The 18,959-nt window shown below is 40.7% G+C and overlaps 1 protein-coding gene across 20 annotated transcripts in view; it reads right to left on the reverse strand.

Moving 5' to 3' along the window:
- Positions 1–18,959, reverse strand: part of RBMS1 (RNA binding motif single stranded interacting protein 1) — a 207,226-nt gene that overhangs the window by 127,434 nt on the left and 60,833 nt on the right. For 4 of the 20 annotated variants that reach the window (XM_070580053.1, XM_070580055.1, XM_070580044.1 and 1 more), the window contains exon 1: positions 1,992–2,443. The exons of 8 other annotated variants lie outside the window; for them this stretch is intronic. In XM_070580053.1, the coding sequence (XP_070436154.1) occupies positions 1,992–2,060 (69 nt within the window). In that variant the 5' untranslated portion in view covers positions 2,061–2,443. Of the gene's footprint in view, positions 1–1,991; positions 2,444–3,055; positions 3,681–9,722; positions 9,801–18,959 lie in introns of those variants that run through there. 8 more of the 20 variants (XM_070580047.1, XM_070580057.1, XM_070580046.1 and 5 more) reach the window with 6 other exon arrangements.

Here is an 18,959-nt window from a genome sequence, read left to right on the forward strand (position 1 = left end):
TCACAAAGTCACTCATGGTAACCAGGTCCCCGAGCTGGAAGTGTGCTTTCCCAGTGAATGGCTAAATACTAACAAAAGAAACCTTTGACTCAAATACCACTGGTACCCGGGGTCTTGTGTCTGTATAATGCCTACACATTCATTTCTTTCTTTGCCTATAGAAAAAAGAAAGTCTGTTTGTTTTTCTGATTCAGTCAGCCCTTTTAGTCTCTGAATCTAAGGAGAGCCCAGTGAAAAGAAGAGCATCTTATCAGCGTGCTCCAGACCAGCAGGCTGTCCCCCTCCACACACAAAACCTCTAGCCCCTCACAGCAAAGGGCCTCGCCCTCAGAGCTTTTCCCCCATTTCAGAGCTAACACCCCGCCGGGTTTTGACAACAAATAAATGAATACACAAGGCCCTTACATAATTAGCCATCTTTTCAGGTAGAGTGAGGTGGGTGGGGGAGGAGGGCTCCGGAGCAGAATATTTATTATAAATTGGCTTCATTGATGAAGTTGATGTAAGTGTGCTGGATCCGAGGGCATTTATTTTAAAGTGAGGCTGCATGAAGTGAGTTTAGAGATGCCTGCTTCTGAATCTTGACAATTTTAGCATATACTTCAGCCAAGTCACAAATGCAGAATTTTTTTTTTTTTTAATTAAAGGAAGGGGCTTTTCTGAAGCCAGGTAAAAGCTCCATTGACTTGGAAAGCAAGGGCACACAGAGCAGAGTGTGTTTGCTGCCTTTTCAAGAGAAAGCTAACAAATAAAAGAACCAAAGACCAGGAAAACAATACTTTTTGCCACTGTCACTGTTAGACAAAATTAGCCCTACTTTCAGATATACTCATGCTAGGACATACCCCCCAAAAATGACTTAACATAATCAATAATCCTGTGAACGTCTACAGAAAAGCCAGCAGGCATCACTGTCATCTGTCATGATCTTAACAGAGGCACGGTCTGCATGGAAGGATACAGTTCACTTGTATCATTATTGGGATAATATCTTAATTGATTTGTCTCAGTGGCTAAGGATGTAGACAAGAGATTTATTATGGAAGAAAAATATCTGCAATCGCGTTTCTGTTTTCTCAACAAGCATCTTGCCACTGACCTCTAAATCAGTTTAACCTTTTCTAAACAGACCTGCACATTTTTTACATAATTTAAAGCTAGGTTTTGTTATTGCTTCTGCTGAAAGGCTCTGTGAGATTTATCACAACATGGCTTCAGTAACCTTTTAAAAACAAAGATGAAAAACAAAACAAAAGGCCGCAACTATAAGCTCCCAGCTCCACTCCTTCTCCTGGCAGGGGATTTTGATCTAACCACTAAAGTGCTTTTGGAGTTCAATCTGTTAAAAAATGTATGAAACGGTATTAAAATAGGAAAAGGCATGTGTATGACTCAGGCTTATCCAAGTATCTCGGCAACTAGGATGTCACAGGATTTCCCTGTGCTGCTTAAAACTGAAAACCTTGAGAAAGTGACAGTAGAAGTTCCTGTTTCTTTTTCTTTTTTTTTTTTTTTAACATATATATGGGAGGGGGGGCGCGCGCGAACACACACACACACACACACACACACGCAAATTGGTCTTCCGGGTTTCCTACGAATCAGGCAGGTTCTTTGAGGTTTCGAGCGAAGATCGTTGCAAACCAACGTTACGACTTATGACCGTACTCTTCTACACACAAAGGTTTCAGAAAAACCCCAAACTTGTTGCAGAGCCAGGCGAAGCCCCCGGCCCGGCGCGCTCCTGCGCTCGCCGCCTCTCCGCCCCTTCCCCTTCCTCCACGTCCCACCCGGCCCAGCCGGCGGGCGCGAGGGCATCGCCCCTGCTAAGGTCACCGGCCCGAGCCGTCCCAGCGGGCCGCCTCCTTCGGAAACAAGGTCACCGCCCAGCCCGGTCCCTCCGCGGCGGAGAGCGGGGTCCGGCCGAGCGCTGCCGCCCTTTGTGGAGCGGGGCCGCCGGCCTCCGCGCGGCATCCCGGCCGCCGCCTCACCTGCTTGCGATAGGGCGTCCTGCAGTTGCTGCTGCCCCCGGGGTTGCCGCTGCTGCTGGGGAAGATCATCGCGGCGGGCGCGGGCGGCGGGCGCGGGCGCGGACGCGGGGCAGCCTAGCCGCGAGGGGGAGGGCGCAGGGAGGGGGCCGGCCGGGGCCGCGGCCGCTCCGGGAACTCCCTCTCGCCGCGCGGCGGCGGCCGGCGAGGGCTGCAGCTCGGGGCTGACTGCTCCTCCGCCCTCGACCTCCGGACTCGCCTAAAAGTGCGGCGCGGCGGCGGCGGGCGAGACTCGGGCAGCTCCGGCGACCGCCGCCCTGCGTGCCATGGACGGGAGTTCGCGCGCGGAGCTGGCGGCGCCGCGGACTCTGCCGGCGGCAGCGGAGGAGCAGAGCCGCCGCGTCCCCACCTCCCGCGGCCTCAACCACCGCCCCGAGAGCGCGCCGGCCGGGGGCGGGGAGGCGGCCGCGCACCGCCCCGCGCCGCGCCCGGGCCCACCCGCGCCTCCGCGCCCGCCCGCTGGGCGCCGCGCCCGCAGCCCCGCCGGCCGGCCGACCCCCGCGCGCTCCCTGCCGGGCTCGGGACCGGGGCCGGGGCCGCGCGGCCCGGGGAGCCGCAGGCGCCCCCGCTCTGCTGCAATGGTTGGGTCTGGCTCCCCGCATGCCGCACATTCCTTGGAGTAGCCACCCCCCTCCTCCTTTCTTTTTTCCCCTCGGCTCTTTGCCGAAGCACCAGCGGCAGCTTTGCGCCCCTGCTCGAAGCCCCTTTTAAGGGCATCGCTTCGGGGATCACTCTGACACCTGGGTGGGAAGCGAACTGGTCCCAGGTCTTCCCTCTTTTCTTTCATCCTGCCAAACTACTTCCCCCCCCCGCCCCCCCCTCCCAGAAAAGGTGCGGACGATCACTCCTACTTCAACGAACAAACCAGCCCTCCATCAGACCCCGTTCCCCCAATACACGCTAAGATTTTAGCAGAGAAAACAGGTCTCCACTCCCCATCCCCTCACCGCAAACGCACACGGTTAAAGTTCCATGCTTCATCCCTATGCCCGAGTTTGCGAGCTTACCTTCAAGATGCCAGTATCACAGCGAAACTCATTTAAGGCCATCGGTTTGGTTAGGCTTCCTGAAAACTGGAATAGTGTAATCCTTCTATATGTTAATTATCAGATGCAACACCAATGTGTTCTATTCAAGGGACAGAGAAACTCCGCAAAAGAGGGACAAAAGGAGGAGGTAATTTCCTTTGTTTCCCAGTTGAAATGATCTAAGGCAGCTAAAGAGGCCCCTTTTCTGGATCTCCTTTGCGTTGGTCTATGCAGCCTAGAACCTGAGCAATGCAGAAGGCTTCCACAGCCAGTCCCACAGGCAGAGCCCGCTGTCTCTGGCTAGGCCACTGGGACAGGCTTGCCAACTTTTAAGTTGGCCTGTTCAACTGTGAGTATTACAGGGTAATATCGTCGCGGTAAGTCTAACACCTTCTTGGAAAGGGCCATCTGCGATGATAATGAAAAATCCTAACTTGTTTAAGAAGTGAAGGCACTCCACTTCTGGCTCCCACAGAAACACAAAGTATCCCGTAAGGAAACTGAGTCCTCCAGCAAAGCTGTGGTCATTCAAGGGTTTTTTTTTCCAGCAGCAAGAAACTGAAAAATATCCATCCTAGTTATCCTGCTGGTGACTGAGTGAGCCGCCTCCTTACTCCGAGGTGCTGCCAACATTCCCAGCAAAAGTGATGAGAACTAGCAAGTCTCAACCTAATTAAAAACAACCATATACACAAAGTACACATATAATTCCTAATTCTTTTCATGGAAAAAAAGCAGCAGCAGCAAAGGAACTTATTCTAGGCACAGTGCTAGGTGCACAATGGGCAAGTAAGAACTTGCTAAATAAAATCCACAGAAACAGATCTGTCCTTTAAAGTGATTTAGTGAACACAGCACAGCTGTGTGTTATTCAGTTGTGTGTTATTATATACGCTAGAACTACTTCCTGCAACTCCGTGCATTTACAATTTGGCTGCCTCTATGCTGTCTTCTCTCACTAGGACCTTTTAGTTATTGAACACAGGTATAAAATATAAGGTTTAAGGCAGAACTGTTCAACTCATACGTTCCTTCTCCTGAGAACTTAATACCCAAGACCCCAGCAGTTCAGACCTGTCATCTATGGAAAAAATTCCACATACAATGTCAGTTGTCATGACTGGTTTCTTAGGAAACCACAATCTAAACCACAAAAGAACAGCATAGATTAATTTTTCTATGGCTCTGCTGTAAGGTCATGATACTTTGGATATTGTTCTATTCTAGAATGCTAAGACTTGATTTGATACGCTGCAATAGTTTTACAGGAATAAGTTGAGATTTTAAGTGATAATACAATTTATATTAGAATACTAAAAGAATTCTAATACTAGATTCTAAAATATATGAATAATACTAAAAGAATATTAAAAGGACTCTAAGAATAAAAAAGATATCTAAATATCAAAAAATGTAGTGTTCTATAATGGTGAATGCATAAAAGGAATGAATACAAAGTATCTATTTTTAAAAACAACATCTACCAGCCAGGATTCAAAAGTTCCAGACTTAGGTAGGTGCTACCCTCTGAACTAAGTAAAGTATTACAAGAAAGGAGAAGACAGATCTTCTACCCTCAAAGACTATAAAATGTAACAGTCACTAAAGCCCAAATGATTCCAACATAAGAGAAATAACAGAAATATGACACCATGTGTATATATATAATCAATAATAGATATTCACAAGTGCTTAGTTATAAGTGATTACAGGGATAGATCCTGGTGAGATTCATCTGGGAAAGCTTACTGACCTTTGAAATAAATTGTTTTAAAACAGAGAAAGGAAGGAAACATTCCAGAGAAACTGCAAATTATCGTGGTAAGAATAAGGGCTTTGGAATCTGTCCTGGAGGCACTCATCCTCTTTAAAGGGAAACTGAGACTTTAAAGGGAAACTGGGCTGTCCCACAAGCCTTCCTCCCCCAGCTCAGTGGGTGGGTAAAGTTGTGGGAATCTGACCTAAGGGCAGCCAATCCACAGACAGTCCAGTGACCTATGACATGTCTGGGAGTGAAAAAAAGAGCAGAGCCAATCAGATTCTCATCCTTGGGAATTTGATTCAGAAAACTCCAAGAGCTGAACCGGTTGGGAAAGGGGCAGAAAGTCCAAGAGTGCCAGGGGGTAGAGTTGGGGCCACAACAAGCCAAAACCATATGCAAGCCAAGGTTATGAGGAAGCAGAAACTATGAGTAAACAGGAAGCTGACTGGCAGCAAGCAGAGAGTAGAGCAGATGCCAGGAGCGGGTGAGCCACTGGCCATGAGATGATGGAGGGAGCATCAGTCCCTAGAGCTGCTCTGGCTCTGAAGACTGACAACAGCCCCTCCAAGTGCAGAGTGAACACCCCCCCACCCCCACCCCACTTCAGATAGTTTAACTATCTGGACTTTGCAATCCAAGAAACAAAATTAAAACAGCCAAACAGATCTGGCTCATTTCAGCTGCCCACTTACTGGCCACACGGCTTTGGGCAAGTTAGTGAGCCTGAGTCCCGAACCCCTCACAAGATTGTCTTAAGTATATATACAGTGTACCAACAAAAATGCCAAACTCAATAAATGGCAGCTGTTATTATTGTTTTTCCAGGTTTTATAGCGGTGGCTTGTAGCTTTAAGTGGGTGAACTGTGTAAATAACTGATGCTTAGTAAGTCTGGCTGACCATCAACGAGCAGGAGCAGCGGCGTAGTTGGAATTGACAACAAGTAAAAAGAGCAAATTTAGGTAAGGGGAGGCTGCTTTTTTCAATAACTGTTGAAAGGCTGAATGAATATGCTTTCTCAGGCTATGTATACCACAGATTTAACTTTAAGCAGTTAAAAAAAGAAGTCTGGAGAAAGGTCTGTTCCAATAGCCTAGGTGCACTGAAGTTTTCCTCCCACGTTTGTTTTTGTCTCATTTCCTTTGAAGAAGTTATGTGTTGGACCAGGGCCATTTCTGTATGAATGGCAAGACTGTGAGCAATATCAGAGGTCACACTCTGTAAGGCAGGAGGAGTACACCAATGAGGGTAGTAAGGATGGAGCCATCAGGACATGCAGAAGCCTGCAATCTTGTAGAGGAGATGCGACTTACAAGCTGCAACTTTGTATAACTGGAATTTGAGAATCTGAATTTAGAAGACATTTGTCTCATAGAAACAATTTGAAAATGAGACTTTCGTTTATAAATCTTTCACGTCTCATTTCACTTTCACAACCCTATGAGATTGGAACAGTTATTCGGCTCCATTTACAGATGAGAGGAAAAAAAGTAAGCCTGGCTCACATACCCATAGAGCTAGTATGTAGCAAGCAAGAGTTAGAATCTAGACCTAGCTAAGGTTAAAAGATTGCCCTGTGCTCTTTCAACTCTATAATGTTACATCTCCAGAAAGCCTTATAAATAATGCTCCATTTCCCAGGTGAGTACTTGTAAGCCCTACAGCACCTGGGCTGCTGTACACTAATAATGCAAGGCATTAAGTGATAAGTGCCAGCCAAGTGGTCTAGACAATTATGTGCCATGGGAGTCCACGGGAGGGAGGGATCAATACAGGATATAACATGGGCGTGGGAAGCTCAGCTGTATAAATGTTTTGTCTGAGGGACGTTCAGAAAGAAGCACTGTGCAGATGACCAGAAAACCAGAACTTGAGACAGAGGGCTGCTAGGAGAGTAGATGTAGATTTGGGATGATCGCTGCTGAAATCACTAATCGATGAACTCCCTGAGAGGGGCAGACGATGAAGAGCTGAGAGGCTAGGGGACCTCCCCTGACTTCCAATACACACATTACTGAGCCCCAGAGAAGAGAGGAGCCTTTGAATGAAATTACTACAAAGAAAGTATGGTGAGGAAGCTAAGCTTTGAAAGAAGAAAAAAAAATGGGGGCAGAGAAGATGTCCAATGAGATAAGAATAGAACACCTCTATCAACAAAAGAACACACTTACAGCAGGTTCTCTCTCTCATTGCTAAAGCATTTCAAGCACCATTTTTTTATTTGGGTCAAATTAAAAACAGAACGGAATTAAGAGGAGAAATTCATTCGACGTTATTTCAAATTACAATCTTTAAAGAATAAAATATAACTGTATAGTATTGGTTGGTCTAAGCAGTTCACACTAAAAAATTGTTTATGTTTAAGAGTCTCTAAGTTTAAAAGCTCACAACGTCTCTGGCTCCCAGCAAAACAGAAAAAAAAAAGAGAAAAAATATGAGGTCAGCAGATTCTTAAAATTTCTGTTCTTTCCTCGTACAAAACAGAGTTGATAAAGTACCCTATTTCTAAAGTAGCAGCAATATTTTCTATTATTTACTATTTTGCTTTTTAAAAAATCTACGATTCTTATTCTAAAGACTCCCTAGACACACATAAAATCCCGTGTATATAAAAATGAAACCACTCTAATAAAATAAAACCATAGCTCTATAGCTAGAATCCTAGAAAGTATATAGAACAACATAAACATAGCTATCTTCTGATGAGTCTCACCAGAAGCAATAATCCAATGGTTCTTAAATCTACCCTGGCGAACAAAACAGAAGAAATGGGCTTTGCCTTACTGCTGCAGCTCTGTATGGACTAATAAATAATAGCTGCCATTTACTGAGTAACTACTATATTCCAGGCACTTTCTCAGCATGTTCCTCTCTCTTTCTCTCCTCTCTCTCTCTCTCTCTCACACACACAGTGAGAGAAGAATGATTATCCCATTTTACTGAGGAGAAAACTGAGGCTAAGAGGTTTAAGTAACTTTCCCAAGGCCACAGATTCAATACATGATGGAGCTGAGGTTTGAACTCACGTCTTTCTGCTTCCAAAGTCCCCTGCCTCCGATAATACTAATGATAGTTATTATCACTATTAGCTGTGGATCAAGTACAAACTTAAGAGCCCAAGCCTAGGTGTGCATCTTGGCTTCTCCAGTTACCATGTATGCGACTAGGTGTGCATCTTGGCTTCTCCAGTTACCATGTATGCGACCTTGGGCAAGCCACTTAAAAAAAGGATATGAGGGGGGCCGGCCCAGTGGTGTAGTGGTTAAGTTCAGCATGCTCTACTTTGGCAGTGCAGGTTCATGGGTTCAGATCCTGGGCGCGGACCTACATCATTCATCAAGCCATGCTGTGGCAGTGATCCATGTACCAAATAGAGGAAGACTGGCACAGATGTTAGCTCACAGCCAATCTGTCTCACCGAAAAAAAAGGATGTGGGATTACACTGAATTTCCATTCAGTTGAATATGAAGGCAAACTCTCCTATATTAGCATATATCATTAATAGTACAGATATATATTCTGCCCTAACCTAACTCCTAGATCTCATTTAACTGATGGTCGCTGAGATGTAACTACTCTCTTGCAACTACTTTTATTTTCTGGGATAGTTGGTAGGATGGAGTTGGGAGAGATGCAGAAAGAACTATCTTGTAAAGGCTGGGATGGTGATTAGGTAAAAACTATTTCCATAAGCCTAAATGGAACTGAGAACATATTTTCCCTCAAAAAATAGTGGAAGACCATATTAGTGATTAGCTTTATTATGGGATTCATAGATGCTTATAGTCAACTAAAATCCTAATCACCATTTAGGACATTTCTATGGCAATGGATGGGTGCCTTGATCCTCTATATTTTTTGACTGTGGAAATCTACTATTGGAGATGTTATTCTCCATTCCTATAGTAAACCTACAAAAAGTAAGTGCTCACTTTTAGAATACTCCAAGATAATTCAATGAATTTTCCATGACTTATAGTAAGACTTACAAATCACAAAAAAAAAGATATTATTAGGTAATCTTTGCTACTATGGCTTCCCTAAAGAGATGGAAGTAACATAACCATCTACTGTATGGGAGCAAACTATGGGTAAAAAATAAGAGCTGAGGTGAGGAAGGGAGTGGTTGATGTGCTGTGGAAACAGCTAATCACATCCACCTCTTGCTACATGACCTGGGAAGAGACAGAAAGTACTTAGGAAATCGACAGAATCTGTGGAAAACTAGAGCCAAAACAAACAAACAAAAAAAGTATTTAAATCATGGAAAAACAAAATTCCAAACCTGGAATGACCATCTCCTTTCCATGAGTAAAAATAACTTTTCAAGTGACAACTTTGACAGTGCAGGGCCAACAACTGTACCTGGGACAACAAAACCCTCATATAAGATAAGAATGACAAAAGGTTATCATAAGACATTCCTAAATGTCCAGGGGACATAACCAATGTCTATCCAATATCAGGGATCCATAGCACAAGTTAGGTTTTGAAGCATTCAAAACCGGCAAGAAAAAAACAAAACAGTTTCCTTTCTCTTCAGTTGCTAAGATTACCCTTGAATTAGGTCTATTTCACCTGAAGAGGAGGATGATAGAACAATTACCGACATCCTTTAAGTAAATGAGAATGCTGAAAAGCTTTTCATTTTCCACTGAATTATCAATGTAAAGGTTCAAAGCAGAAAATACAGAATTAGGAATGCATTTCTATTCAGCTGAATATGTATGAAGGCAAACTTTCTAACATTAAAATATTTAGTTAAGAGTACCGGAATGGGCTACGGGAGGAGCTTATAAAAATTCCCCACCCTAAGTGTCTTTAAGAATGACTAGTTTTGGCTTATCTAATGCACTTAACACATGGGGCAATCTGATGACAGACCTGTGGCAAACTGATACTCCCCAAGCGAAGAGAAGGCGAATGAGGAAATTCTGATGTTGCCATGACAACATGACTGATCATGACATCAGTAATTCTAATTCCAAACTATAAAGAACACTCCCAGAATGCTGACAACATGCTAAACAGATCCTCCCAGAACCAGCCCCAATCTAGGACTGGATCTCGTGGCAAATGTGGTGCTGTTTCAACCAAAGAATTATTAAGCATTAAAATCCTGTGAGTTGGAGAAAGCACCAGGGGAAAGAAGTAGATCACTTCTGAAGATATTTTTCAAACCTACAATATATATATTACAAATACATGCACATATATATATTCACACAGAGACAGAATCAAGGTATAAAAATGTTACAATTTACAGAATGTTTTATTATACATAATCTCTTAAAGTCTCAGGCAAGGAATCAGGGCAGGCATTCTCCACGTTCTTTGAACAGGTGAGACAGGATCAGGTAGGTTAAACAACTCGACATAGGTCATGAAGCCTGGAAGTATTGCATCTCAGGGCTTGAAAGAAAATAAAGGGCCAATCTCTGTGCCTGGTATATAATAATCATTCAATAAATCTCAGTAATTGTATGAAAGCTGCTGTCTCCCCTTGGACACCTTGACAAATAATAAATTCATTCCATCTATCCATATTTAGCCATATCTATTAGAAAGTTCTTTGTTAAACAGCCTCCAAATCTGAACCTATCCATCACAGGCCTGCCCCAGGACTAGAGTCCATGTCTCCTGTGGATTTTATGGTGCTTTTCTCTGTATTCTACACTGCTCTACCCATAGAAGTGAGCACTGAATCGGCTCATTTTGAGCCTTACCAATCTTGTAAGATTGTTTAAACAGTCTCTAAATCCCTAATGAGTTACTTAACCCATTGTCCTACACATGGTAGGTTTTGTTGGAGGCATGAATGAATGAGGCAAGCTTTCTTATATACACACACACAAACAGCAGAAATGATGATTTTCACCCTCTTTTCAAAACCATGATTATCTGAAGTTAGAAAGAGCTGAATGTAAGAAATGGAGTGATCAGATCTTAAAGAATAGCTTTACAGATTATATTAAACATGGTGAATTTGCATCCTAATCTTTAGATCACATGCTTATCACAAGAGGGGTTGTAATAAATGCTGCATTTTGCATTTGTATGTGGCTTACTAAGGAAATGAGATTCCATGAACAAATGGTTTCTCTTGACCTCAACTGCTACTGTCAGAATAAATCTTCCTGCTTTACTTTTTGGGGGAAAAGAGAAATGTCCTACTCATCTCTCTGAGACCAGGTCTCCTACAAATATTTGGACATAAACTGTATGTCATGCAATCTAAGACACCACTGATTATAAGATGGTTGACAATTACTGAGATGTTAACACTTGAAAAAAATGGACAACAGTAATTATAAGACATCATAAATTATAAGATGCATCCTGATTTCAGAGATGTTGAAATGTGAAAAAGGGGAGTCTTAGCATCTGTGCAATACGGCATACAGGTGCATGAACACAATACATGCAAATGCAGACACGTGTTCTCTTTATTCATAGTCTGGGCTCAAGAAAAGTATTTTTTCAAACATTCATTTTTAACCTTCCTAAGGAAACAGAGCTACTAAGTGGTTACAAGCAAATGGATCACACACTCAGTTTTTCCAAGGAGATCTTGTGTGGGCACAGTCTCCCCGAGTCAGAATGAGAAACAACCCTGATCTTACAAGGGCACCCATCACAAAGGAACAAGCTGAGCTGTCTGCTTCCCTCTCAGCCATCTCCTCACAATCACATCAAGTTACATTCATAGTGTTTTAGATATACAGTGCACTTATAGAATAAGAAAGGTTAAAGGGAGATGAACCTAAATCTCTATATATTTATCAGACTTCTCCACTCTACACTTACTGCTATTAGTGCTTTAAAGCTGTCAGGTGCAAACATAACTTGAGAACATTCGTCCTGGACTGTTACTTCTTTAGCAAGTTGTAGTCACACACACATATGCACATGGACACACACACACTCAGAAGACCGGTCATCAGTGCTGTTCTGGCACACAGCATCAAATCCAAACTACGAGTCTTACAAACAGATTTCCATGTTTTTGCAGGACCTGGAGCGCCAGTTCTCAGTCTGCCTAGGGATTCGGATTGGAAAAGTAGTTTTTACATAAATAAGGTAAGTCAGATAAAAAGATATATATCTGAAATGGTTATCACAATCCTTAAAATTGATAAGAAATTACAAAGTGAATCAAAAGCAATAACTTAGCAGGTAAGATGACCCAGTTACAGAAAAAGATATAAATGGTTCCCAGTTGAAGCAATGACTATTATTAGTAAATGTTAGTATCTGATATTTCATATTTGTTCAGGAACTAACTAGTCCCCTTGCATTTCCTCCTTCTTCCTTGTGCAACTTTCGTTTTAGTCATTTCACTGCTGGTGTGACAATTAAACCAATATTAGTGAAACAAACTGGTCAGTTTATTAACTGACTATAGGTTGGTCAAATTGAAGCTTGGAGATTATCTATGAATTACATTTATCTGTAATGTTTCCCTTGTTATATGGGAAAATTATGATTGATTTCGCACTGAAAATTATCTTAGGAGAATTACTAACACACCAGATCACTAATATATCCCAAGCCTGTAACTTAGAGCCGGGCACATATTAGGCATTAAAATATTGGTTCAATGAATGTATAAATAAATGAATACGGGGTATCTTCAAAATGCACACAAGTTCCTATTCAAACAGATGTTATTATTCCATAAAAGTAAAACAAGCTTACGATTTTGAGATATGTTAATTCAATGACAAACTGTAAATTCCAATTTATTAGCCAAACTTCTTCACTATTGAGGAGTATCAATTCCAGGTACTCTCACTCATGATCTCTTGAGTGACTTGAAAATATATTCTATTTTAGGGGCTCTTTCAAGTAGTCTTAGAATTCACTTAAGCTATTTACCATGACATCATTAAGCATATCAAGCTACAAAATATTGCAAATCACTGTAGGGACTGGTTTTCCCTACTTCTGTATCTATCTGTCCCCTTTATTTTAAAAAAACATAATTTTAGTTTTTGATGACTATCAAACTTTTTAAAGTAGGTATACAAAGTTTTGTAATTGAAAATCATGTGGTTTGTTTTATTCTATCACATAACATTTTCAAAAAATTCTATCAGTAAGTAATGGCAAATTGTTGATAATTATTGTAGCTATTCTTTCTCCTTTAGCGTGTGTTTGAAAATTTCCACAATTAAAACATTTTTAGATGATACCAGGGTACTAAAAGCCTTGTGAGTTTTATTCTTAGAGGATTCCAGAAACAAAGACAAATTGATTCTTGCTGCTCTAACATCTATAAAGTGAGTACATAGTTGGTTATAAGTTTTCTTTTAAAAAACTACTTTATCTGCTCATTTTACCCTTTTCTCCATGAACCTCTTCTAAAAAACAAAACAGAGTAAGAAAAAGAAACATTAAAAAAGTTGATCTATGAGACTACAGTCTGGATAATATGAAGGTGACAGTGAATCTGTTAGAAAATGCTACAAATCCAAGTGATTAAACAGATAGGATTCAGCCAACTTCAACATTGGACAGTGAAAATGCAGAATGTCTAAATTAGCAGCATCTCTACTGTTCTTACTGACTCTCTTTTCTTTTTCTCTTTTATCCGTTAGTTTCCTCAAGCTAGAACGGCTTGGAACCTCTTCTGTTTCTTCCTCTGACTGGTCCTTATTTATGCCAAATCGTTGTGTACATTGCTTCCAGAATTATTCTTTATGACCTCTTTGGCCATATGATACTACTTCCCAAAGCTCCCACATCAAGTGCAAATTTCTGAACATCACTTGTAAAGCACTCTACTTTCTAACTCCTTTCTCCCTTTACCTCTTCCAGCTACTATTTGTGTTTTGGCTGCCCATGAACTCACTCTTTTCTGGCTCTGAGTTTTGCCAGGAAACAGCCTCTGTTTTTCCATCAGCCAAACCACATTCATCCCTCCCTCTGTTTACTTTGTTGAAATCACAGCTCATGGTCTACCCCCTCTGGGTTTTTCCTACTCTCATCCATTTTCTAAGACCTCTCACTATATTTTCTAAGGACTGTAATAATGCCTAAATTAGGTCAACTTAGTGTCTTTACATTATAAACTCTTCTACTGACGAAACCATGGCCAAAATTTACCATGTGCTTTCCACTATTTACTCTATGGAAAGGCATCCTGTGAGAGCTCAGCAAGTACTTATTGACCCGGCTTCATTATAAATCAGTTGTTCTCAGCCTCTTTTCCACTCCAGCACACCTGAGGAATACCATTTATTCCCATCAGTCACTGTGGCTTACTTTTACACGACTCTGAGTCAGAAGTGATGAGAATATACACTCCTATCCTTATCTGAAAAGCATTGTTATAAAGAATGAACCAGAGAGTGGTTATAGGAACCCAGAAAAGATAAGTATTTAACTTCAGCTAGCTAGCTAGTGTGTGCTTGTGCATGCTCTCTCTCTATATATAGTAGATATATCTATATCTATAACAAATATATTATAGATAAATAATATATAAAGTACATGAAAATTATAGCCTCTTGACCTAAGAGGGCTTGGGAATGACTAAATGTTTTCTTGGCTGAGCATGTATTTATTAAAACCCAAGATGGTACCAAAATGTGTTTTACAATGATTAAAAGCAGCTGAGAATTACTTTTCCTGATGACACAACTTCCCTTGAAACTCCAGTGGTTGAGTCTTCTGTCTTTCCGACACAGAGAGGCATGTGCCTTTTCCTTGTTCCTCTTCAATGCAAAATAGCACAGTCCTTGAAATGTACTCCATCGATCCACTGCCATTTATAGTATGGAGTAGCGCACAAGGCAAGGGCTTTCAATAAAAACTGCCATGTTTGAAAGACAATTCTACCACTTGCTAGCTTAGCAGTCTTCGCCTAAATCTATTTAACTATTAAAAAAAAAAGGGAAAAGATAATAATACCTCACCTACAGAGTTTTTGGGAGAAGCAAATAAGACACTTCAGTTTGTTAAATTACAAAGATCAGTTATCATCACCTACTTACTTTCAGCCCAAATTTACTTACCTTCAGATAACTTAGCACATAGCTAAGAGCTTTTCCTAGGTGGTATCATTTCATCTAAAACCCCAACCTTACAGGTCCTTGAACTCCATTTCAAGAAAACCTGAATATTCACTTTGCTTCAATAACTAACATCAGTGCATGTCATCAAGTCTGAAATTCCCATTCTCCCATCTATTCTGCACTCTTATTAATAAAAATAATAGCATCAGATAATATTTTTTGAGTGCATAATATGTGCCAGACATTGTTATAAGTATTTTACAGGCACTGTCTCATTAATCTTCACACCACCATTATTCTTTCCACTTCCAGATGTGGAAATTTAAGCTTCCCCTTCATTCTTTTTATTCTCCATTCCTCTATCAGGTCATCATTATCACCACTGTCACCACCATCACCCCTTCCCCAAATTTCACTTAATTCCAACCAATCTAAATTCCCAAATCAAGCAACCCAAGTTTGTTATTTCTGGTACCCAGGATCCACAGACCTTTCATTTTGTCTTTAAGATGAGCTCTTTGACCATCAGATTTTTCTATGCCTCCTCCTGAGTTGCTGACAACTGCAAATCATAATTATGCTTCTTGGCTTCAAGAAAAATTCGCTTAAGCTTAGCATTCATTTTACTCACTTCCAAGTGGCTCCCTACCCCATCCCACACAGAATTAATTCCAAACCTTTTATTTTTTTCCCTCAAACTCTCAGTATTCACTGCCAAATGTTAAGGTAGAGATCATGTGACATTATTTACATGAACTTCCCTCAGTTCTTTCTCAAATATATATCTCTCTATATTTTTTTCTTGGCATTCTTCTCTACCTAGTAATAGCAATGTTCCTAGTTCTTTTCAAAATATAGGTTTCCATTTCTATCTTTGATTTCAAATGAACTTCCCTATTACTTCCTCTGCCCCACACCATCACCTCTTTCCCCAACCCAATTTCTGTACTGGCTTTCTTTCTTTCTTTTACTTTTCTCAGCTACTTAATTTTTTTTTTTTTACTATAAAAGTCATACATTAATACATTTTCCTTTTAGAAATAAGAACAGCAGATGCAATGGCCTTTTTTCTCTATAAACTAACTTGCTCAAGTCTTCTCTATCCTAAGAAAAGGGAAATGCTTTCTTTGATTCTTAAGCTATTTTATTCCTTCTTTCCTTCATTGCCAGAGTTCCTCAAAGGGCCATTCATCAGTGGATGTTTGTATGTCTTCTCTTCCCATTCTAGTTACAGACCACTATAATCTGGCTTCTGCCTCCACCACTCACCCACAACTGCCTCTTGATCCCCATCCAACATAATTTAGTTCTGTAACTCACCTTCATGGAATTCCAAGATGTCTACTCTTTTGGTTGTCCTCCTTTGCCCTCTTTTTTTCCCTGCTGAGATTCTTTTCCATATATGAGTTCACCCATGACTAGCACTTCAATAATTACCCCAAACAAAGAAGTTCACATCTAGAGATTCAATCTTGGCTTTTCTCTAGAAAACCAGACCCATGGTTCAAACTTTCTTGAGCCTCTGTTTCACCCGGTCAGCAGTCACTGCTCTGTCTCTCTGATGTCCCCACTGAAATTTACATGGTCCCTAACACAGCCACTTGTATTGTACTTTGGTTGTATCTGTCTGTGCAGTTCACTGGAATGTAAGCTTCTCAAGACCTAGGGGTCCAGCTCGATGCCTTGCACACAGTTATAGTTATATATAGTTTTGTCTATAGTTATAGACAAAAGTTATTTTAAATTTACTGACTTATGAGTCCAAGAAAAAAAGTACCATTTTCATAAAACTAAAGAGAAACTTTTCCTCACACTCATGAATTTGTTATCTATTTTATTTTTATTTTGTTTTTACATAGAAAGTCTTCAGAATCTGAGAAGCACTTCTTCTCTAATAAGGGAAAATATTCTCAAATGCGTTTGAGAATGCCGATCATTTCCAAAGTGTAAGAGGAATGAAAGCCCCATTAACTGGTGACTTTGGGCATTCACACTTTTAGAGGAGGAGCTGAACAACTGAATTTTAAACTGCTTTTCAGGTTCTGCAATTTTTAGTTGAAAATTTTTAAATGAAAAGAAGAATTACACATTGGGGTCTAACTGTGTCTACTGTCTATTCATAAACTATTATACAAATGGCAGAAACTAGCAAAGATTTTATTTTACAGAGTGAACTTCAGAATCTCTTTTTCATATTTAAAAAAAAAAAAAAAAAGCCAGCAAGGGAATGAAGAATTGAGAACGCTTTCCTGGTGTTTATTTTTTACCTTATTTTTTCCAGTTATAAGATGAGTAAGTTCTGGGGATCCAATGTATTCCTGGTGTTTATTTTCATACCCTGAGCAAACAAAAGGTAAAAGATGAGCAGCTTAGGAAGGCAGAGGATTTAAAAGGCAAACATAAAAGGGATGGTTGCCTTAAGATAATTAGGAATTGATAATCTATTCACAGACAAATAATTAAGATTAAGATCTGAAGGCCAAAAAAAAGTAGTCTTCAGACCCATATTAGAGACCTTAATCTTGGTTCTTGAGTGGAATATGGTCAATAAAATGACTGCTGCACTTCTTGGCATCTGCAGTTAAATTATCTCCATTGCCAATAGTATGTGTAGCTGCCTAAATGGGGCAGCATGAAGTGGGAGAATTTAAAGGCGCGTCTGTCTTTCAATGGGATAGTCTGGACTCTCAAGCTTAAACATGTACATTTCTTCAATGCCTCTGTAAACAAAGAATTTCTCACTACTATTACAGTGAAATCTTTTTAACCCAAAGGGAGACCATCAAGTCTCTTAAAATTTTCAAAATGTCTTTCCTCTTCCAGCTGCCTTTCAGTTATTTTGTATGTGATTAGCTCATTTAAAGTTTGATTAAAAGAGACCATTACTTTTTTTCTCCCTAAAAATGTTCCTTATCTATTCATTCAAACAACGTTTACAGGAAGCCTACTAAAGTCAAACCGTTGGGTGCTGTACAGAGGGGGGCCATGACTAAGCTGAATTTGGGAGGAGCAGAAACAATGAGACAGAGGACTCATCCCTTGTAATGGTGACTCACAGGGCAGGGATTTTCAACAACATGGAGACTCAAAGGAGTGGAGGAAGGAGATGCTGGTAGATAGCAAGAAGCCAAATAGCCAGGCTTAGAAACCAGCGAACAACAGAGAAACTGGGTGACAGAAATGGTGCAAGTTCAAGGGATAAAATTCAAAGCTCCTGCTCTGGAATTTGTGCCTAGAACTGAGAACAATCATCTAGTTGGTCTCCACAAGGCCCACGGCCATTATGGTTCCAGCCAATCCCCAGGCCTGGAAGGCAGCTTTCCGGGGTTCCCCTGAGGTCTGGTCTCCTAATTGTGCTTCTGATGCCCTTATATTCTTAGAACAACCCCACTCCCACTACTTAATACAAACAGTAGTAGGTCTCTATCACTTGCAATCAAAAGCATCTTGCTAAACAAATACTAACAAAGTGGTATAATAAAGTGCTTCTTGGAAGTTAGCACTTAGCAATAAAGTTATTTCAAGAGGGAAATAATTTCATGTCAGGCAGCACCACCTGCGTATTTAAGACAAGTTACTAAATTATTTCCATTTCTTTCAAATCATTTATTATAACAAAATTGCCCTACTTGCACCTACCTGATCAGCAGGTATTACATTCATCTTTCTTATCAACCCGATTACAGTATCACCTGTTGTCCAAAGAGCAAGCTTCTCATATATAATCTGAGCTGTCTCAAATTCTTTAAAAGGAATGACAACATATAAGCTCCCCCTTCCCCCAAAAAACACATACAAATTAAACTGCCCTTCATCAAACTTAAAACATGTCTCTAATGTTTATATATTTCAATGTCTCTAAAATAAACTACCATTTGATATATAAGAGAGAATGTTATTTGTTGCAAATCCTTCTAAAAAGTGTATATATGATGTATTGTTTAAGTAAGTCTCAGGGATTCTATTTTGCTTTTCAGTGTATATATGTTAAATCAAATGAGGCACTTTTTTTGCTATTAGAAGCCAAGAGATTTTTGATAAGATGGCCTTAAGGGTTGTGTTATATTTTAGGAATGAGCACTTCCTGTCCAGATTTGTGCCG

Source organism: Equus przewalskii, chromosome 17, assembly GCF_037783145.1.
Source record: "Equus przewalskii isolate Varuska chromosome 17, EquPr2, whole genome shotgun sequence".
NCBI lineage: Eukaryota > Metazoa > Chordata > Mammalia > Perissodactyla > Equidae > Equus > Equus przewalskii.